The sequence below is a fragment of the Pseudophryne corroboree genome, chromosome 10, assembly GCF_028390025.1.
Source record: "Pseudophryne corroboree isolate aPseCor3 chromosome 10, aPseCor3.hap2, whole genome shotgun sequence".
Taxonomy (NCBI): domain Eukaryota; kingdom Metazoa; phylum Chordata; class Amphibia; order Anura; family Myobatrachidae; genus Pseudophryne; species Pseudophryne corroboree.
This window is the reverse complement of record NC_086453.1, coordinates 9,780,068-9,802,462: the sequence shown is the minus strand read 5'-3', so window position 1 is coordinate 9,802,462 and position 22,395 is coordinate 9,780,068. Positions and strand designations below refer to the sequence as shown.

Here is a 22,395-nt window from a genome sequence, read left to right as displayed (position 1 = left end):
CAGGAAGTCTGGTGAGCCTGGGACAGAACGTTTCCCCTGTGCAGTGTAACTGACAGGAAGTCTGGTGAGCCTGGGACAGAACGTTTCCCCTATGTAATGTAACTGACAGGAAGTCTGGTGAGCCTGGGACAGAACGTTTCCCCGTGTAGTGTAACTGACAGGAAGTCTGGTGAGCCTGGCACAGAACGTTTCCCCGTATAGTGTAACTGACAGGAAGTCTGGTGAGCCTGGGACAGAACATTTCCCCCATGTAGTGTTACTGACAGGAAGTATGGTGAGCCTGAGACAGAACGTTTCCCCCATGTAGTCTTACTGACAGGAAGTCTGGTGAGCCTGGGACAGAACATTTCCCCCATGTAGTGTTACTGACAGGAAGTATGGTGAGCCTGAGACAGAACGTTTCCCCCATGTAGTCTTACTGACAGGAAGTCTGGTGAGCCTGGGACAGAACGTTTCCCCCATGTAGTGTAACTGACAGGAAGTCTGGTGAGCCTGGGACAGAACATTTCCCCTGTGTAGTGTTACTGACAGAAAGTCTGGTGAGCCTGGGACAGAATGTTTCCCCCATGTAGTGTAACTGACAGGAAGTCTGGTGACCCTGGGACAGAATGTTTCCCCCATGTAGTGTAACTGACAGGAAGTCTGGTGAGCCTGGCACAGAACGTTTCCCCGTGTAGTGTAACTGACAGGAAGTCTGGTGAGCCTGGGACAGAACATTTCCCACATGTAGTGTTACTGACAGGAAGTATGGTGAGCCTGAGACAGAACGTTTCCCCCATGTAGTGTTACTGACAGGAAGTCTGGTGAGCCTGGGACAGAACATTTCCCCTGTGTAGTGTTACTGACAGGAAGTCTAGTGAGCCTGGGACAGAACATTTCCCCTGTGTAGTGTTACTGACAGGAAGTCTGGTGAGCCTGGGACAGAATGTTTCCCCCATGTAGTGTAACTGACAGGAAGTCTGGTGAGCCCGGGACAGAACGTTTCCCCCTGATGGTGGAATTAATGCTGATCTCAGCAGCATTTCGCTGACCGCTCTCACCTGCTGTTTCTCGCTTGCTGCCTGTAAGAGATGGTCATCTCGCTCCTGCTGTAGAGACGTTATTTCCTCGCTCATCTCTTCACGCTCCATCTCGTACCGTGCCAGCAGCTCCTCGCGCTCCTGGGTCATTTGGTGGACCAGGTCTTCTTTCTCAGACTCCAAATCCAGGCGCAAAGCGTCCTGCAACATATCACACTTCAGCGCACATCAGCCAGCCTTATATGTCCTGCCGGGCAGGTGTGATCTCTCCAGCTGCTGCAGAACGATAAGTGGGGTGGCAGGAAGGGAGTGTTGTGGTGCGCCAGGGACACATGGATAGTTTCATACCTTCTCCCTGAGTAGACGTTCCATGTCCTCCTCATGCGCTCTCTGCCCACTCTTTAGGGTGATCTGGGCTTCCTTCTCCGTGTGGATCAGCTGATGGTTTAGAGCCTCTCTGTCCCGCTCTAGTTTAGCGACCTCGGCCTCCATCTGTCTGCGCGCAGAGCTGATCTCCGCTGCAGGGACAGGACACAAACTCTGGGTTACGGATAATCAAAGTGCAATAAACTCATCATTATTATTGGAACCAATGCCGAACCGATGTTCCCATACAATTTGTGTAAATCACATTGTGCACATATATACATAATGAGTACCTGCACTGCAGTACCTATTACAGAAGAGCACTAGGTACCTACCTTGCAGGGTCTCCTTTGCCAGCCGCAGACCCTGGTGCTCTGCCTCCAGTTGCTCCTTGCGGGATGTGGTGTGTGTGAGCTGCTGCTGAACATCAAACATGGCCGTCTCCAGCGCCTCTTTCTCTGACCTGTGAAGAGGAAGAGTGACTGGAATCCATATTGTCTCTCCCACAGAGCTCCAGCAGTGCATCTACCATTCCCTATACATGAGCAGTGACCTGTGCACCGGTCTGTCTCTCCCACAGAGCTCCCGCAGTGCCTCTACCATTCCCTATACATGAGCAGTGACCTGTGCACCGGCCTGTCTCTCCCACAGAGCTCCCGCAGTGCATCTACCATTCCCTATACATGAGCAGTGACCTGTGCACCGGCCTGTCTCTCCCACAGAGCTCCCGCAGTGCCTCTACCATTCCCTATATATGAGCAGTAACCTGTGCACCGGCCTGTCTCTCCCACAGAGCTCCCGCAGTGCCTCTACCATTCCCTATACATGAGCAGTGACCTGTGCACCGGCCTGTCTCTCCCACAGAGCTCCCGCAGTGCCTCTACCATTCCCTATACATGAGCAGTAACCTGTGCACCGGCCTGTCTCTCCCACAGTGCTCCCGCAGTGCCTCTACCATTCCCTATACATGAGCAGTGACCTGTGCACCGGCCTGTCTCTCCCACAGAGCTCCCGCAGTGCCTCTACCATTCCCTATACATGAGCAGTGACCTGTGCACCGGCCTGTCTCTCCCACAGTGCTCCCGCAGTGCCTCTACCATTCCCTATACATGAGCAGTGACCTGTGCACTGGCCTGCCTCTCCACAGAGCTCCCGCAGTGCCTCTACCATTCCCTATACATGAGCAGTATCCTGTGCACCGGCCTGTCTCTCCCACAGAGCTCCCGCAGTGTCTCTACCATTCCCTATACATGAGCAGTGACCTGTGCACCGGCCTGTCTCTCCCACAGAGCTCCCGCAGTGTCTCTACCATTCCCTATACATGAGCAGTGACCTGTGCACCGTCCTGTCTCTCCCACAGAGCTCCCGCGGTGCCTCTACCATTCCCTATACATGAGCAGTGACCTGTGCACCGGCCTGTCTCTCCCACAGTGCTCCCGCAGTGCCTCTACCATTCCCTATACATGAGCAGTGACCTGTGCACCGGCCTGTCTCTCCCACAGTGCTCCCGCAGTGCCTCTACCATTCCCTATACATGAGCAGTAACCTGTGCACCGGCCTGTCTCTCCCACAGAGCTCCCGCAGTGCCTCTACCATTCCCTATACATGAGCAATATCCTGTGCACCGGCCTGTCTCTCCCACAGTGCTCCCGCAGTGCCTCTACCATTCCCTATACATGAGCAGTGACCTGTGCACCGGCCTGTCTCTCCCACAGTGCTCCCGCAGTGCCTCTACCATTCCCTATACATGAGCAGTAACCTGTGCACCGGCCTGTCTCTCCCACAGAGCTCCCGCAGTGCCTCTACCATTCCCTATACATGAGCAGTGACCTGTGCACCGGCCTGTCTCTCCCACAGAGCTCCCGCAGTGCCTCTACCATTCCCTATACATGAGCAGTGACCTGTGCACCGGCCTGTCTCTCCCACAGAGCTCCCGCAGTGCCTCTACCATTCCCTATACATGAGCAGTGACCTGTGCACCGGCCTGTCTCTCCACAGAGCTCCCACAGTGCCTCTACCATTCCCTATACATGAACAGTGACCTGTGCACCGGCCTGTCTCTCCCATAGAGCTCCCGCAGTGCCTCTACCATTCCCTATACATGAGCAGTGACCTGTGCACCGGCCTGTCTCTCCCACAGAGCTCCCGCAGTGCCTCTACCATTCCCTATACATGAGCAGTGACCTGTGCACCGGCCTGTCTCTCCCACAGAGCTCCCGCAGTGCCTCTACCATTCCCTATACATGAGCAGTGACCTGTGCACCGGCCTGTCTCTCCCACAGAGCTCCCGCAGTGCCTCTACCATTCCCTATACATGAGCAGTGACCTGTGCACCGGCCTGTCTCTCCCACAGAGCTCCCGCAGTGCCTCTACCATTCCCTATACATGAGCAGTAACCTGTGCACCGGCCTGTCTCTCCCACAGAGCTCCCGCAGTGCCTCTACCATTCCCTATACATGAGCAGTAACCTGTGCACCGGCCTGTCTCTCCCACAGAGCTCCCGCAGTGCCTCTACCATTCCCTATTCATGAGCAGTGACCTGTGCACCAGCCTATCTCTCCACAGAGCTCCCGCAGTGCCTCTACCATTCCCTATACATGAGCAGTAACCTGTGCAACGGCCTGTCTCTCCCACAGAGCTCCCGCAGTGCCTCTACCATTCCCTATACATGAGCAGTAAGCTGTGCACCGGCCTGTCTCTCCCACAGAGCTCCCGCAGTGCCTCTACCATTCCCAATACATGAGCAATGACCTGTGCACCAGCCTGTCTCTCCCACAGAGCTCCCGCAGTGCCTCTACCATTCCCTATACATGAGCAGTGACCTGTGCACCGGCCTGTCTCTCCCACAGAGCTCCCGCAGTACCTCTACCATTCCCTATACATGAGCAGTGACATGTGCACCGGCCTGTCTCTCCCACAGAGCTCCCGCAGTACCTCTACCATTCCCTATACATGAGCAGTGACATGTGCACCGGCCTGTCTCTCCCACAGAGCTCCCGCAGTGCCTCTACCATTCCCTATACATGAGCAGTGACCTGTGCACCGGCCTGTCTCTCCCACAGAGCTCCCGCAGTGCCTCTACCATTCCCTATACATGAGCAGTGACCTGTGCACCGGCCTGTCTCTCCCACAGAGCTCCCGCAGTGCCTCTACCATTCCCTATACATGAGCAGTGACCTGTGCACCGGCCTGTCTCTCCCACAGTGCTCCCGCAGTGCCTCTACCATTCCCTATACATGAGCAGTGACCTGTGCACCGGCCTGTCTCTCCCACAGAGCTCCCGCAGTGCCTCTACCATTCCCTATACATGAGCAGTGACCTGTGCACCGGCCTGTCTCTCCCACAGAGCTCCCGCAGTGCCTCTACCATTCCCTATACATGAGCAGTGACCTGTGCACCGGCCTGTCTCTCCCACAGAGCTCCCGCAGTGCCTCTACCATTCCCTATACATGAGCAGTGACCTGTGCACCGGCCTGTCTCTCCCACAGAGCTCCCGCAGTGCCTCTACCATTCCCTATACATGAGCAGTAACCTGTGCACCGGCCTGTCTCTCCCACAGAGCTCCCGCAGTGCCTCTACCATTCCCTATACATGAGCAGTGACCTGTGCACCGGCCTGTCTCTCCCACAGAGCTCCCGCAGTGCCTCTACCATTCCCTATACATGAGCAGTGACCTGTGCACCGGCCTGTCTCTCCCACAGAGCTCCCGCAGTGCCTCTACCATTCCCTATACATGAGCAGTGACCTGTGCACCGGCCTGTCTCTCTCACAGAGCTCCCGCAGTGCCTCTACCATTCCCTATACATGAGCAGTGACCTGTGCACCGGCCTGTCTCTCCCACAGAGCTCCCGCAGTGCCTCTACCATTCCCTATACATGAGCAGTGACATGTGCACCGGCCTGTCTCTCCCACAGAGCTCCCGCAGTGCCTCTACCATTCCCTATACATGAGCAGTAACCTGTGCACCGGCCTGTCTCTCCACAGAGCTCCCGCAGTGCCTCTACCATTCCCTATACATGAGCAGTGACCTGTGCACCGGCCTGTCTCTCCCACAGAGCTCCCGCAGTGCCTCTACCATTCCCTATACATGAGCAGTAACCTGTGCACCGGCCTGTCTCTCCACAGAGCTCCCGCAGTGCCTCTACCATTCCCTATACATGAGCACCGGCCTGTCTCTCCCACAGAGCTCCCGCAGTGCCTCTACCATTCCCTATACATGAGCAGTGACCTGTGCACCGGCCTGTCTCTCCCACAGAGCTCCCGCAGTGCCTCTACCATTCCCTATACATGAGCAGTGACCTGTGCACCGGCCTGTCTCTCCCACAGAGCTCCCGCAGTGCCTCTACCATTCCCTATACATGAGCAGTATCCTGTGCACCGGCCTGTCTCTCCCACAGTGCTCCCGCAGTGCCTCTACCATTCCCTATACATGAACAGTGACCTGTGCACCGGCCTGTCTCTCCCACAGAGCTCCCGCAGTGCCTCTACCATTCCCTATACATGAGCAGTGACCTGCGCACCGGCCTGTCTCTCCCACAGTGCTCCCGCAGTGCCTCTACCATTCCCTATACATGAGCAGTATCCTGTGCACCGGCCTGTCTCTCCCACAGTGCTCCCGCAGTGCCTCTACCATTCCCTATACATGAGCAGTGACCTGTGCACCGGCCTGTCTCTCCCACAGAGCTCCCGCAGTGCCTCTACCATTCCCTATACATGAGCAGTGACCTGTGCACCGGCCTGTCTCTCCCACAGAGCTCCCGCAGTGCCTCTACCATTCCCTATACATGAGCAGTATCCTGTGCACCGGCCTGTCTCTCCCACAGAGCTCCCGCAGTGCCTCTACCATTCCCTATACATGAGCAGTATCCTGTGCACCGGCCTGTCTCTCCCACAGTGCTCCCGCAGTGCCTCTACCATTCCCTATACATGAGCAGTGACATGTGCACCGGCCTGTCTCTCCCACAGAGCTCCCGCAGTGCCTCTACTATTCCCTATACATGAGCAGTAACCTGTGCACCGGCCTGTCTCTCCCACAGAGCTCCCGCAGTGCCTCTACCATTCCCTATACATGAACAGTGACCTGTGCACCGGCCTGTCTCTCCCACAGAGCTCCCGCAGTGCCTCTACCATTCCCTATACATGAGCAGTATCCTGTGCACCGGCCTGTCTCTCCACAGAGCTCCCGCAGTGCCTCTACCATTCCCTATACATGAACAGTGACCTGTGCACCGGCCTGTCTCTCCACAGAGCTCCCGCAGTGCCTCTACCATTCCCTATACATGAGCAGTGACCTGTGCACCGGCCTGTCTCTCCACAGAGCTCCCGCAGTGCCTCTACCATTCCCTATTCATGAGCAGTGACCTGTGCACCAGCCTATCTCTCCACAGAGCTCCCGCAGTGCCTCTACCATTCCCTATACATGAGCAGTGACCTGTGCACCAGCCTATCTCTCCACAGAGCTCCCGCAGTGCCTCTACCATTCCCTATACATGAGCACCGGCCTGTCTCTCCCACAGAGCTCCCGCAGTGCCTCTACCATTCCCTATACATGAGCCGTGACCTGTGCACCGGCCTGTCTCTCCCACAGAGCTCCCGCAGTGCCTCTACCATTCCCTATACATGAGCAGTGACCTGTGCACCGGCCTGTCTCTCCCACAGAGCTCCCGCAGTGCCTCTACCATTCCCTATACATGAGCAGTGACCTGTGCACCGGCCTGTCTCTCCCACAGAGCTCCCGCAGTGCCTCTACCATTCCCTATACATGAGCAGTATCCTGTGCACCGGCCTGTCTCTCCCATAGTGCTCCCGCAGTGCCTCTACCATTGCCTATATATGAGCAGTGACCTGTGCACCGGCCTGTCTCTCCCACAGTGCTCCCGCAGTGCCTCTACCATTCCCTATACATGAGCAGTGACCTGTGCACCGGCCTGTCTCTCCCACAGTGCTCCCGCAGTGCCTCTACCATTCCCTATACATGAGCAGTAACCTGTGCACCGGCCTATCTCTCCCACAGAGCTCCCGCAGTGCCTCTACCATTCCCTATACATGAGCAGTGACCTGTGCACCGGCCTGTCTCTCCCACAGAGCTCCCGCAGTGCCTCTACCATTCCCTATACAGGAGCAGTATCCTGTGCACCGGCCTGTCTCTCCCACAGAGCTCCCGCAGTGCCTCTACCATTCCCTATATATGAGCAGTAAGCTGTGCACCGGCCTGTCTCTCCCACAGTGCTCCCGCAGTGCCTCTACCATTCCCTATACATGAGCAGTAACCTGTGCACCGGCCTATCTCTCCACAGAGCTCCCGCAGTGCCTCTACCATTCCCTATACATGAGCAGTGACCTGTGCACCGGCCTATCTCTCCCACAGAGCTCCCGCAGTGCCTCTACCATTCCCTATACATGAGCAGTGACCTGTGCACCGGCCTGTCTCTCCCACAGAGCTCCCGCAGTGCCTCTACCATTCCCTATACATGAGCAGTGACCTGTGCACCGGCCTGTCTCTCCCACAGAGCTCCCGCAGTGCCTCTACCATTCCCTATACATGAGCAGTGACCTGTGCACCGGCCTGTCTCTCCCACAGAGCTCCCGCAGTGCCTCTACCATTCCCTATACATGAGCAGTAACCTGTGCACCGGCCTATCTCTCCACAGAGCTCCCGCAGTGCCTCTACCATTCCCTATACATGAGCAGTAACCTGTGCACCGGCCTATCTCTCGCACAGAGCTCCCGCAGTGCCTCTACCATTCCCTATACATGAGCAGTGACCTGTGCACCGGCCTGTCTCTCCCACAGAGCTCCCGCAGTGCCTCTACCATTCCCTATACATGAGCAGTGACCTGTGCACCGGCCTGTCTCTCCCACAGAGCTCCCGCAGTGCCTCTACCATTCCCTATACATGAGCAGTAACCTGTGCACCGGCCTGTCTCTCCCACAGAGCTCCCGCAGTGCCTCTACCATTCCCTATACATGAGCAGTGACCTGTGCACCGGCCTGTCTCTCCCACAGAGCTCCCGCAGTGCCTCTACCATTCCCTATACATGAGCAGTAACCTGTGCACCGGCCTGTCTCTCCCACAGAGCTCCCGCAGTGCCTCTACCATTCCCTATACATGAGCAGTATCCTGTGCACCGGCCTGTCTCTCCCACAGAGCTCCCGCAGTGCCTCTACCATTCCCTATACATGAGCAGTGACCTGTGCACCGGCCAGCCTCTCCCACAGAGCTCCCGCAGTGCCTCTACCATTCCCTATACATGAGCAGTGACCTGTGCACCGGCCTGTCTCTCCCACAGAGCTCCCGCAGTGCCTCTACCATTCCCTATACATGAGCAGTGACCTGTGCACCGGCCTGTCTCTCCCACAGAGCTCCCGCAGTGCCTCTACCATTCCCTATACATGAGCAGTGACCTGTGCACCGGCCTGTCTCTCCACAGAGCTCCCACAGTGCCTCTACCATTCCCTATACATGTACAGTGACCTGTGCACCGGCCTGTCTCTCCCATAGAGCTCCCGCAGTGCCTCTACCATTCCCTATACATGAGCAGTGACCTGTGCACCGGCCTGTCTCTCCCACAGAGCTCCCGCAGTGCCTCTACCATTCCCTATACATGAGCACCGGCCTGTCTCTCCCACAGAGCTCCCGCAGTGCCTCTACCATTCCCTATACATGAGCCGTGACCTGTGCACCGGCCTGTCTCTCCCACAGAGCTCCCGCAGTGCCTCTACCATTCCCTATACATGAGCAGTGACCTGTGCACCGTCCTGTCTCTCCCACAGAGCTCCCGCAGTGCCTCTACCATTCCCTATACATGAGCAGTGACCTGTGCACCGGCCTGTCTCTCCCACAGAGCTCCCGCAGTGCCTCTACCATTCCCTATACATGAGCAGTATCCTGTGCACCGGCCTGTCTCTCCCATAGTGCTCCCGCAGTGCCTCTACCATTGCCTATATATGAGCAGTGACCTGTGCACCGGCCTGTCTCTCCCACAGTGCTCCCGCAGTGCCTCTACCATTCCCTATACATGAGCAGTGACCTGTGCACCGGCCTGTCTCTCCCACAGTGCTCCCGCAGTGCCTCTACCATTCCCTATACATGAGCAGTAACCTGTGCACCGGCCTATCTCTCCCACAGAGCTCCCGCAGTGCCTCTACCATTCCCTATACATGAGCAGTGACCTGTGCACCGGCCTGTCTCTCCCACAGAGCTCCCGCAGTGCCTCTACCATTCCCTATACAGGAGCAGTATCCTGTGCACCGGCCTGTCTCTCCCACAGAGCTCCCGCAGTGCCTCTACCATTCCCTATATATGAGCAGTAAGCTGTGCACCGGCCTGTCTCTCCCACAGTGCTCCCGCAGTGCCTCTACCATTCCCTATACATGAGCAGTAACCTGTGCACCGGCCTATCTCTCCACAGAGCTCCCGCAGTGCCTCTACCATTCCCTATACATGAGCAGTGACCTGTGCACCGGCCTATCTCTCCCACAGAGCTCCCGCAGTGCCTCTACCATTCCCTATACATGAGCAGTGACCTGTGCACCGGCCTGTCTCTCCCACAGAGCTCCCGCAGTGCCTCTACCATTCCCTATACATGAGCAGTGACCTGTGCACCGGCCTGTCTCTCCCACAGAGCTCCCGCAGTGCCTCTACCATTCCCTATACATGAGCAGTGACCTGTGCACCGGCCTGTCTCTCCCACAGAGCTCCCGCAGTGCCTCTACCATTCCCTATACATGAGCAGTAACCTGTGCACCGGCCTATCTCTCCACAGAGCTCCCGCAGTGCCTCTACCATTCCCTATACATGAGCAGTAACCTGTGCACCGGCCTATCTCTCCCACAGAGCTCCCGCAGTGCCTCTACCATTCCCTATACATGAGCAGTGACCTGTGCACCGGCCTGTCTCTCCCACAGAGCTCCCGCAGTGCCTCTACCATTCCCTATACATGAGCAGTGACCTGTGCACCGGCCTGTCTCTCCCACAGAGCTCCCGCAGTGCCTCTACCATTCCCTATACATGAGCAGTGACCTGTGCACCGGCCTGTCTCTCCCACAGAGCTCCCGCAGTGCCTCTACCATTCCCTATACATGAGCAGTGACCTGTGCACCGGCCTGTCTCTCCCACAGAGCTCCCGCAGTGCCTCTACCATTCCCTATACATGAGCAGTGACCTGTGCACCGGCCTGTCTCTCCACAGAGCTCCCACAGTGCCTCTACCATTCCCTATACATGTACAGTGACCTGTGCACCGGCCTGTCTCTCCCATAGAGCTCCCGCAGTGCCTCTACCATTCCCTATACATGAGCAGTGACCTGTGCACCGGCCTGTCTCTCCCACAGAGCTCCCGCAGTGCCTCTACCATTCGCTATACATGAGCAGTGACCTGTGCACCGGCCTGTCTCTCCCACAGAGCTCCCGCAGTGCCTCTACCATTCCCTATACATGAACAGTGACCTGTGCACCGGCCTGTCTCTCCCACAGAGCTCCCGCAGTGCCTCTACCATTCCCTATACATGAGCAGTAACCTGTGCACCGGCCTGTCTCTCCCACAGAGCTCCCGCAGTGCCTCTACCATTCCCTATACATGAGCAGTGACCTGTGCATCGGCCTGTCTCTCCCACAGAGCTCCCGCAGTGCCTCTACCATTCCCTATACATGAGCAGTGACCTGTGCACCGGCCTGTCTCTCCCACAGAGATCCCGCAGTGCCTCTACCATTCCCTATACATGAGCAGTAACCTGTGCACCGGCCTGTCTCACCCACAGAGCTCCCGCAGTGCCTCTACCATTCCCTATACATGAGCAGTGACCTGTGCACCGGCCTGTCTCTCCCACAGAGATCCCGCAGTGCCTCTACCATTCCCTATACATGAGCAGTAACCTGTGCACCGGCCTGTCTCACCCACAGAGCTCCCGCAGTGCCTCTACCATTCCCTATACATGAGCAGTATCCTGTGCACCGGCCTGTCTCTCCCACAGAGCTCCCGCAGTGCCTCTACCATTCCCTATACATGAGCAGTGACCTGTGCACCGGCCTGTCTCTCCCACAGAGCTCCCGCAGTGCCTCTACCATTCCCTATACATGAGCAGTGACCTGTGCACCGGCCTGTCTCTCCCACAGAGCTCCCGCAGTGCCTCTACCATTCCCTATACATGAGCAGTGACCTGTGCACCGGCCTGTCTCTCCCACAGAGCTCCCGCAGTGCCTCTACCATTCCCTATACATGAGCAGTGACCTGTGCACCGGCCTGTCTCTCCCACAGAGCTCCCGCAGTGCCTCTACCATTCCCTATACATGAGCAGTAACCTGTGCACCGGCCTGTCTCTCCCACAGAGCTCCCGCAGTGCCTCTACCATTCCCTATACATGAGCAGTAACCTGTGCACCGGCCTGTCTCTCCCACAGAGCTCCCGCAGTGCCTCTACCATTCCCTATACATGAGCAGTGACCTGTGCATCGGCCTGTCTCTCCCACAGAGCTCCCGCAGTGCCTCTACCATTCCCTATACATGAGCAGTGACCTGTGCACCGGCCTGTCTCTCCCACAGAGATCCCGCAGTGCCTCTACCATTCCCTATACATGAGCAGTAACCTGTGCACCGGCCTGTCTCTCCCACAGAGCTCCCGCAGTGCCTCTACCATTCCCTATACATGAGCAGTGACCTGTGCACCGGCCTGTCTCTCCCACAGAGCTCCCGCAGTGCCTCTACCATTCCCTATACATGAGCAGTAAGCTGTGCACCGGCCTGTCTCTCCCACAGTGCTCCCGCAGTGCCTCTACCATTCCCTATACATGAGCAATGACCTGTGCACCGGCCTGTCTCTCCCACAGAGCTCCCGCAGTGCCTCTACCATTCCCTATACATGAGCAATGACCTGTGCACCGGCCTGTCTCTCCACAGAGCTCCCGCAGTGCCTCTACCATTCCCTATACATGAGCAGTAACCTGTGCACTGGCCTGTCTCTCCACAGAGCTCCCGCAGTGCCTCTACCATTCCCTATACATGAGCAGTGACCTGTGCACCGGCCTGTCTCTCCCACAGAGCTCCCGCAGTGCCTCTACCATTCCCTATACATGAGCAGTGACCTGTGCACCGGCCTGTCTCTCCCACAGAGCTCCCGCAGTGCCTCTACCATTCCCTATACATGAGCAGTGACCTGTGCACCGGCCTGTCTCTCCCACAGAGATCCCGCAGTGCCTCTACCATTCCCTATACATGAGCAGTGACCTGTGCACCGGCCTGTCTCTCCCACAGAGCTCCCGCAGTGCCTCTACCATTCCCTATACATGAGCAGTGACCTGTGCACCGGCCTGTCTCTCCCACAGAGCTCCCGCAGTGCCTCTACCATTCCCTATACATGAGCAGTGACCTGTGCACCGGCCTGTCTCTCCCACAGAGCTCCCGCAGTGCCTCTACCATTCCCTATACATGAGCAGTGACCTGTGCACCGGCCTGTCTCTCCCACAGAGATCCCGCAGTGCCTCTACCATTCCCTATACATGAGCAGTGACCTGTGCACCGGCCTGTCTCTCCCACAGAGCTCCCGCAGTGCCTCTACCATTCCCTATACATGAGCAGTAACCTGTGCACTGGCCTGTCTCTCCACAGAGCTCCCGCAGTGCCTCTACCATTCCCTATACATGAGCAGTGACCTGTGCACCGGCCTGTCTCTCCCACAGAGCTCCCGCAGTGCCTCTACCATTCCCTATACATGAGCAGTGACCTGTGCACCGGCCTGTCTCTCCCACAGAGCTCCCGCAGTGCCTCTACCATTCCCTATACATGAGCAGTGACCTGTGCACCGGCCTGTCTCTCCCACAGAGATCCCGCAGTGCCTCTACCATTCCCTATACATGAGCAGTGACCTGTGCACCGGCCTGTCTCTCCCACAGAGCTCCCGCAGTGCCTCTACCATTCCCTATACATGAGCAGTGACCTGTGCACCGGCCTGTCTCTCCCACAGAGCTCCCGCAGTGCCTCTACCATTCCCTATACATGAGCAGTGACCTGTGCACCGGCCTGTCTCTCCCACAGAGCTCCCGCAGTGCCTCTACCATTCCCTATACATGAGCAGTGACCTGTGCACCGGCCTGTCTCTCCCACAGAGATCCCGCAGTGCCTCTACCATTCCCTATACATGAGCAGTGACCTGTGCACCGGCCTGTCTCTCCCACAGAGCTCCCGCAGTGCCTCTACCATTCCCTATACATGAGCAGTAACCTGTGCACCGGCCTGTCCCTCCACAGAGCTCCCGCAGTGCCTCTACCATTCCCTATACATGAGCAGTGACCTGTGCACCGGCCTGTCTCTCCCACAGAGCTCCCGCAGTGCCTCTACCATTCCCTATACATGAGCAGTAACCTGTGCACCGGCCTGTCCCTCCACAGAGCTCCCGCAGTGCCTCTACCATTCCCTATACATGAGCAGTGACCTGTGTTTAGTCTCCCGGCTGCCTAGTTACATGCTGTGTGCACCCAGCCCATTATCAGCAGAGCACGAGATGTCTGTGACACTGCCCCCTGCTGGCAAGACATGTCTGAGACACTGCACTGACAACATGATACTGCCCCCTGCAGGCCAGGCATGTCTATGACACTGCACTGACCACATGATACTGTCCCCAGGCATGTCTATGACACTGCACTGACCACATGATACTGCCCCCTGCTGGCCAGGCAGGTCTGCTATCCCAGAGGACAGCTAGAATCCTCATCTTCCTAAAGGTGGCTCTCTGCAAAGTGATATAATGAGATCTCCCTGTATATAATGCGTTAGGGGAATAAGAGTCTCTTGTTTATTCCCTCAGAAAGGCCAATATAATAATTCTGAGGCTCGGGCAGCCTCCAATCTCCGTACCTGAGTGCGGCTATTTCTTCAGACTGCGCTCTGTTCTCTCGCTCGCAGGCGGTGAGCTGTACCACCAAGCTGCCCTTATCTTTCATCAGAGCCTCCTTCTCTCTGGATGCCCGTAGCAGGCTCTCACTCTGCTGCTCCACCTCCTTGCGGCTCTGCACGAGGTCTTCACTCAGGGAATTCCTCTGTCGTGTCACCTGCCAGACGGAGAAATGAGAATGAGCCCCAGCGTCTGCACGCAATGTAACCGGTTTATTCCCGGATCCTCCTCTCAGGTATAGAAGGAAAACAGGACGTTTTGCTGGCCAATCTCTGCTACTGTGGATTCTCTCCCCTGTACTCTGTCTCCCCACAATTCTCTGCTCCCGAGCCTCCTCTCACCTGTCCTCCTGCCCTGTATCCTGGCTCCCCACAACCCCCTGCTCCCGAGCCTCCTCTCACCTGTCCTCCTCCCCAGTATCCCGTCTCCCCACAATTCTCTGCTCCCGAGCCTCCTCTCACCTGTCCTCCTGCCCTGTATCCTGGCTCCCCACAACCCCCTGCTCCCGAGCCTCCTCTCACCTGTCCTCCTCCCCTGTATCCTGGCTCCCCACAATCCCCTGCTCCCGAGCCTCCTCTCACCTGTCCTCCTCCCCTGTATCCTGTCTCCCCACAATCCCCTGCTCCCGAGCCTCCTCTCACCTGTCCTCCTCCCCTGTATCCTGTCTCCCCACAATCCCCTGCTCCCGAGCCTCCTCTCACCTGTCCTCCTCCCCTGTATCCTGGCTCCCCACAATCCTCTGCTCCCGAGCCTCCTCTCACCCTGTATCCTGTCTCCCCACAATCCTCTGCTCCCGAGCCTCCTCTCACCTGTCCTCCTCCCCTGTATCCTGTCTCCCCACAATTCTCTGCTCCCGAGCCTCCTCTCACCTGTCCTCCTGCCCTGTATCCTGTCTCCCCACAACCCCCTGCTCCCGAGCCTCCTCTCACCTGTCCTCCTCCCCTGTATCCTGTCTCCCCACAATCCTCTGCTCCCGAGCCTCCTCTCACCTGTCCTCCTCCCCTGTATCCTGTCTCCCCACAATCCTCTGCTCCCGAGCCTCCTCTCACCTGTCCTCCTCCCCTGTATCCTGTCTCCCCACAACCCCCTGCTCCCGAGCCTCCTCTCACCTGTCCTCCTCCCCTGTATCCCGTCTCCCCACAATCCTCTGCTCCCGAGCCTCCTCTCACCTGTCCTCCTCCCCTGTATCCTGTCTCCCCACAACCCCCTGCTCCCGAGCCTCCTCTCACCTGTCCTCCTCACCTGTATCCTGGCTCCCCACAATTCTCTGCTCCCGAGCCTCCTCTCACCCTGTATCCTGTCTCCCCACAACCCCCTGCTCCCGAGCCTCCTCTCACCTGTCCTCCTCCCCTGTATCCTGTCTCCCCACAACCCCCTGCTCCCGAGCCTCCTCTCACCTGTCCTCCTCCCCTGTATCCTGTCTCCCCACAACCCCCTGCTCCCGAGCCTCCTCTCACCTGTCCTCCTCCCCTGTATCCTGTCTCCCCACAATCCCCTGCTCCCGAGCCTCCTCTCACCTGTCCTCCTCCCCTGTATCCTGTCTCCCCACAATCCTCTGCTCCCGAGCCTCCTCTCACCCTGTATCCTGGCTCCCCACAACCCCCTGCTCCCGAGCCTCCTCTCACCTGTCCTCCTCCCCTGTACCCTGGCTCCCCACAACCCCCTGCTCCCGAGCCTCCTCTCACCTGTCCTCCTCCCCTGTATCCTGGCTCCCCACAACCCCCTGCTCCCGAGCCTCCTCTCACCTGTCCTCCTCCCCTGTATCCTGTCTCCCCACAACCCCCTGCTCCCGAGCCTCCTCTCACCTGTCCTCCTCACCTGTAACCTGTCTCCCCACAATCCCCTGCTCCCGAGCCTCCTCTCACCTGTCCTCCTCCCCTGTACCCTGTCTCCCCACAATCCCCTGCTCCCGAGCCTCCTCTCACCTGTCCTCCTCCCCTGTATCCTGTCTCCCCACAACCCCCTGCTCCCGAGCCTCCTCTCACCTGTCCTCCTCCCCTGTACCCTGTCTCCCCACAATCCCCTGCTCCCGAGCCTCCTCTCACCTGTCCTCCTCACCTGTAACCTGTCTCCCCACAATCCCCTGCTCCCGAGCCTCCTCTCACCTGTCCTCCTCCCCTGTACCCTGTCTCCCCACAATCCCCTGCTCCCGAGCCTCCTCTCACCTGTCCTCCTCCCCTGTATCCTGTCGCCCCACAACCACCTGCTCCCAAGCCTCCTCTCACCCTGTATCCTGTCTTCCCACAATGCCCTGCTCCCGAGCCTCCTCTCACCTGTCCTCCTCCCCTGTACCCTGTCTCCCCACAATCCCCTGCTCCCGAGCCTCCTCTCACCTGTCCTCCTCCCCTGTACCCTATCTCCCCACAATCCCCTGCTCCCGAGCCTCCTCTCACCTGTCCTCCTCACCTGTAACCTGTCTCCCCACAATCCCCTGCGCCCGAGCCTCCTCTCACCTGTCCTCCTCCCCTGTACCCTGTCTCCCCACAATCCCCTGCTCCCGAGCCTCCTCTCACCTGTCCTCCTCACCTGTAACCTGTCTCCCCACAATCCCCTTCTCCCGAGCCTCCTCTCACCTGTCCTCCTCCCCTGTACCCTGTCTCCCCACAATCCCCTGCTCCCGAGCCTCCTCTCACCTGTCCTCCTCCCCTGTATCCTGTCGCCCCACAACCCCCTGCTCCCAAGCCTCCTCTCACCCTGTATCCTGTCTTCCCACAATGCCCTGCTCCCGAGCCTCCTTTCACCTGTCCTCCTCCCCTGTACTGTCTCCCCACAATCCCCTGCTCCCGAGCCTCCTCTCACCTGTCCTCCTCACCTGTAACCTGTCTCCCCACAATCCCCTTCTCCCGAGCCTCCTCTCACCTGTCCTCCTCCCCTGTACCCTGTCTCCCCACAATCCCCTGCTCCCGAGCCTCCTCTCACCTGTCCTCCTCCCCTGTACCCTGTCTCCCCACAATCCCCTGCTCCCGAGCCTCCTCTCACCTGTCCTCCTGCCCTGTATCCTGTCTCCCCACAATCCCCTGCTCCCGAGCCTCCTCTCACCCTGTATCCTGTCTTCCCACAATCCCCTGCTCCCGAGCCTCCTCTCACCCTGTATCCTGTCTCCCCACAATCCCCTGCTCCCGAGCCTCCTCTCACCTGTCCTCCTCACCTGTAACCTGTCTCCCCACAATCCCCTGCTCCCGAGCCTCCTCTCACCTGTCCTCCTCCCATGTACCCTGTGTCTCCCCACAATCCCCTGCTCCCGAGCCTCCTCTCACCTGTCCTCCTCACCTGTAACCTGTCTCCCCACAATCCCCTGCTCCCGAGCCTCCTCTCACCTGTCCTCCTCCCCTGTACTGTCTCCCCACAATCCCCTGCTCCCGAGCCTCCTCTCACCTGTCCTCCTCACCTGTAACCTGTCTCCCCACAATCCCCTGCTCCCGAGCCTCCTCTCACCTGTCATCCTCCCCTGTATCCAGTCTCCCCACAATGCCCTGCTCCCGAACCCCCTCTCACCTGTCATCCTCCCCTGTACCCTGTCTCCCCACAATCCCCTGCTCCCGAGCCTCCTCTCACCTGTTCTCCTCACCTGTAACCTGTCTCCCCACAACCCCCTGCTCCCGAGCCTCCTCTCACCCTGTATCCTGTCTTCCCACAATGCCCTGCTCCCGAGCCTCCTCTCACCTGTCCTCCTCCCCTGTACTGTCTCCCCACAATCCCCTGCTCCCGAGCCTCCTCTCACCTGTCCTCCTCACCTGTAACCTGTCTCCCCACAATCCCCTGCTCCCGAGCCTCCTCTCACCCTGTATCCTGTCTTCCCACAATCCCCTGCTCCCGAGCCTCCTCTCACCTGTCCTCCTCACCTGTAAGCTGTCTCCCCACAATCCCCTGCTCCCGAGCCTCCTCTCACCCTGTATCCTGTCTCCCCACAATCCCCTGCTCCCGAGCCTCCTCTCACCTGTCCTCCTCCCCTGTATCCTGTCTTCCCACAATGCCCTGCTCCCGAGCCTCCTCTCACCTGTCCTCCTCACCTGTAACCTGTCTCCCCACAATCCCCTGCTCCCGAGCCTCCTCTCACCCTGTATCCTGTCTTCCCACAATCCCCTGCTCCCGAGCCTCCTCTCACCTGTCCTCCTCACCTGTAAGCTGTCTCCCCACAATCCCCTGCTCCCGAGCCTCCTCTCACCCTGTATCCTGTCTCCCCACAATCCCCTGCTCCCGAGCCTCCTCTCACCTGTCCTCCTCCCCTGTATCCTGTCTTCCCACAATGCCCTGCTCCCGAGCCTCCTCTCACCTGTCCTCCTCACCTGTAACCTGTCTCCCCACAATCCCCTGCTCCCGAGCCTCCTCTCACCTGTCCTCCTCCCCTGTATCCAGTCTCCCCACAATCCCCTGCTCCCGAGCCTCCTCTCACCCTGTATCCTGTCTCCCCACAATCCCCTGCTCCCGAACCCCCTCTCACCTGTCCTCCTCCCCTGTATCCTGTCTCCCCACAACCCCCTGCTCCAGAGCCTCTTCTCACCCTGTATCCTGTCTTCCCACAATGCCCTGCTCCCGAGCCTCCTCTCACCCGTCCTCCTCCCCTGTCTCCCCACAATCCCCTGCTCCCGAGCCTCCTCTCACCTTCCTCCTCACCTGTAACCTGTCTCCCCACAATCCCCTGCTCCCGAGCCTCCTCTCACCTGTATCCTGTCTCCCCACAATCCCCTGCTCCCGAGCCTCCTCTCACCTGTCCTCCTCCTCTGTACCCTGTCTCCCCACAATCCCCTACTCCCGAGCCTCCTCTCACCTGTCCTCCACCCCTGTACCCTGTCTCCCCACAATCCCCTGCTCCCGAGCCTCCTCTCACCTGTCCTCCTCACCTGTAACCTGTCTCCCCACAATCCCCTGCTCACGAGCCTCCTCTCACCTGTCCTCCTCACCTGTAACCTGTCTCCCCACAATCCCCTGCTCCCGAGCCTCCTCTCACCTGTCCTCCTCCCCTGTACCCTGTCCCCCCACAATCCCCTGCTCCCGAGCCTCCTCTCACCTGTCCTCCTCACCTGTAACCTGTCTCCCCACAATCCCCTGCTCCCGAGCCTCCTCTCACCTGTCCTCCTCCCCTGTACCCTGTCTCCCCACAATCCCCTGCTCCCGAGCCTCCTCTCACCTGTCCTCCTCCCCTGTATCCTGTCTCCCCACAACCCCCTGCTCCCGAGCCTCCTCTCACCCTGTATCCTGTCTTCCCACAATGCCCTGCTCCCGAGCCTCCTCTCACCTGTCCTCCTCCCCTGTACTGTCTCACCACAATCCCCTGCTCCCGAGCCTCCTCTCACCTGTCCTCCTCACCTGTAACCTGTCTCCCCACAATCCCCTGCTCCCGAGCCTCCTCTCACCTGTCCTCCTCCCCTGTACCCTGTCTCCCCACAATCCCCTGCTCCCGAGCCTTCTCTCACCTGTCCTCCTCACCTGTAACCTGTCTCCCCACAACCCCCTGCTCCCGAGCCTCCTCTCACCCTGTATCCTGTCTTCCCACAATGCCCTGCTCCCGAGCCTCCTCTCACCTGTCCTCCTCCCCTGTACTGTCTCCCCACAATCCCCTGCTCCCGAGCCTCCTCTCACCTGTCCTCCTCACCTGTAACCTGTCTCCCCACAATCCCCTGCTCCCGAGCCTCCTCTCACCCTGTATCCTGTCTTCCCACAATCCCCTGCTCCCGAGCCTCCTCTCACCTGTCCTCCTCACCTGTAACCTGTCTCCCCACAATCCCCTGCTCCCGAGCCTCCTCTCACCCTGTATCCTGTCTCCCCACAATCCCCTGCTCCCGAGCCTCCTCTCACCTGTCCTCCTCCCCTGTATCCTGTCTTCCCACAATGCCCTGCTCCCGAGCCTCCTCTCACCTGTCCTCACCTGTAACCTGTCTCCCCACAATCCCCTGCTCCCGAGGCTCCTCTCACCTGTCCTCCTCCCCTGTATCCAGTCTCCCCACAATGCCTTGCTCCCGAACCCCCTCTCACCTGTCATCCTCCCCTGTACCCTGTCTCCCCAAAATCCCCTGCTCCCGAGCCTCCTCTCACCTGTCCTCCTCCCCTGTATCCTGTCTTCCCACAATGCCCTGCTCCCGAGCCTCCTCTCACCTGTCCTCCTCACCTGTAACCTGTCTCCCCACAATCCCCTGCTCCCGAGCCTCCTCTCACCTGTCCTCCTCCCCTGTACTGTCTCCCCACAATCCCCTGCTCCCGAGCCTCCTCTCACCTGTCCTCCTCACCTGTAACCTGTCTCCCGACAATCCCCTGCTCCCGAGCCTCCTCTCACCCTGTATCCTGTCTTCCCACAATCCCCTGCTCCCGAGCCTCCTCTCACCTGTCCTCCTCACCTGTAACCTGTCTCCCCACAATCCCCTGCTCCCGAGCCTCCTCTCACCCTGTATCCTGTCTCCCCACAATCCCCTGCTCCCGAGCCTCCTCTCACCTGTCCTCCTCCTCTGTATCCTGTCTCCCCACAACCCCCTGCTCCAGAGCCTCTTCTCACCCTGTATCCTGTCTTCCCACAATGCCCTGCTCCCGAGCCTCCTCTCACCTGTCCTCCTCCCCTGTCTCCCCACAATCCCCTGCTCCCGAGCCTCCTCTCACCTTCCTCCTCACCTGTAACCTGTCTCCCCACAATCCCCTGCTCCCGAGCCTCCTCTCACCTGTCCTCCTCCCCTGTATCCTGTCTCCCCACAACCCCCTGCTCCCGAGCCTCCTCTCACCCTGTATCTTGTCTCCCCACAACCCCCTGCTCCCGAGCCTTCTCTCACCCTGTATCCTGTCTTCCCACAATGCCCTGCTCCCGAGCCTCCTCTCACCTGTTCTCCTCACCTGTAACCTGTCTCCCCACAATCCCCTGCTCCCGAGCCTCCTCTCACCTGTCCTCCTCACCTGTAACCTGTCTCGCCACAATCCCCTGCTCCCGAGCCTCCTCTCACCTGTCCTCCTCCCCTGTATCCTGTCTTCCCACAATGCCCTGCTCCCGAGCCTCCTCTCACCTGTCCTCCTCACCTGTAACCTGTCTCCCCACAATGCCCTGCTCCCGAGCCTCCTCTCACCTGTCCTCCTCCCCTGTACTGTCTCCCCACAATCCCCTGCTCCCGAGCCTCCTCTCACCTGTCCTCCTCACCTGTAACCTGTCTCCCCACAATCCCCTGCTCCCGAGCCTCCTCTCACCCTGTATCCTGTCTTCCCACAATCCCCTGCTCCCGAGCCTCCTCTCACCTGTCCTCCTCACCTGTAACCTGTCTCCCCACAATCCCCTGCTCCCGAGCCTCCTCTCACCCTGTATCCTGTCTCCCCACAATCCCCTGCTCCCGAGCCTCCTCTCACCTGTCCTCCTCCCCTGTATCCTGTCTTCCCACAATGCCCTGCTCCCGAGCCTCCTCTCACCTGTCCTCCTCACCTGTAACCTGTCTCCCCACAATCCCCTGCTCCCGAGCCTCCTCTCACCTGTACTCCTCCCCTGTATCCAGTCTCCCCACAATGCCTTGCTCCCGAACCCCCTCTCACCTGTCATCCTCCCCTGTACCCTGTCTCCCCAAAATCCCCTGCTCCCGAGCCTCCTCTCACCTGTCCTCCTCCTCTGTATCCTGTCTCCCCACAACCCCCTGCTCCAGAGCCTCTTCTCACCCTGTATCCTGTCTTCCCACAATGCCCTGCTCCCGAGCCTCCTCTCACCTGTCCTCCTCCCCTGTCTCCCCACAATCCCCTGCTCCCGAGCCTCCTCTCACCTTCCTCCTCACCTGTAACCTGTCTCCCCACAATCCCCTGCTCCCGAGCCTCCTCTCACCTGTCCTCCTCCCCTGTATCCTGTCTCCCCACAACCCCCTGCTCCCGAGCCTCCTCTTACCCTGTATCTTGTCTCCCCACAACCCCCTGCTCCCGAGCCTTCTCTCACCCTGTATCCTGTCTTCCCACAATGCCCTGCTCCCGAGCCTCCTCTCACCTGTCCTCCTCCCCTGTACCGTCTCCCCACAATCCCTTGCTCCCGAGCCTCCTTTCACCTGTCCTCCTCCCCTGTACCCTGTCTCCCCACAATCCCCTGCTCCCGAGCCTCCTCTCACCTGTCCTCCTCCCCTGTACCCTGTCTCCCCACAATCCCCTGCTCCCGAGCCTCCTCTCACCTGTCCTCCTCCC

General features: G+C 59.0%; 1 protein-coding gene across 7 annotated transcripts in view; it reads right to left on the bottom strand.

Moving 5' to 3' along the window:
- CROCC (ciliary rootlet coiled-coil, rootletin) overlaps nucleotides 1–22,395 on the bottom strand; it is a 175,526-nt gene that overhangs the window by 18,455 nt on the left and 134,676 nt on the right. For all 7 annotated transcript variants that reach the window (XR_010188504.1, XM_063942095.1, XM_063942096.1 and 4 more), the window contains 4 exons: nucleotides 14,235–14,428; nucleotides 1,721–1,848; nucleotides 1,368–1,537; nucleotides 1,041–1,220 (listed from right to left, as the gene is read on the bottom strand). Coding sequence is in view for 6 of the 7 variants with exons in the window: in XM_063942095.1 (XP_063798165.1) it covers nucleotides 1,041–1,220; nucleotides 1,368–1,537; nucleotides 1,721–1,848; nucleotides 14,235–14,428 (672 nt within the window). In the remaining variant the exon portion in view is untranslated. The remainder of the gene's footprint in view (nucleotides 1–1,040; nucleotides 1,221–1,367; nucleotides 1,538–1,720; nucleotides 1,849–14,234; nucleotides 14,429–22,395) is intronic.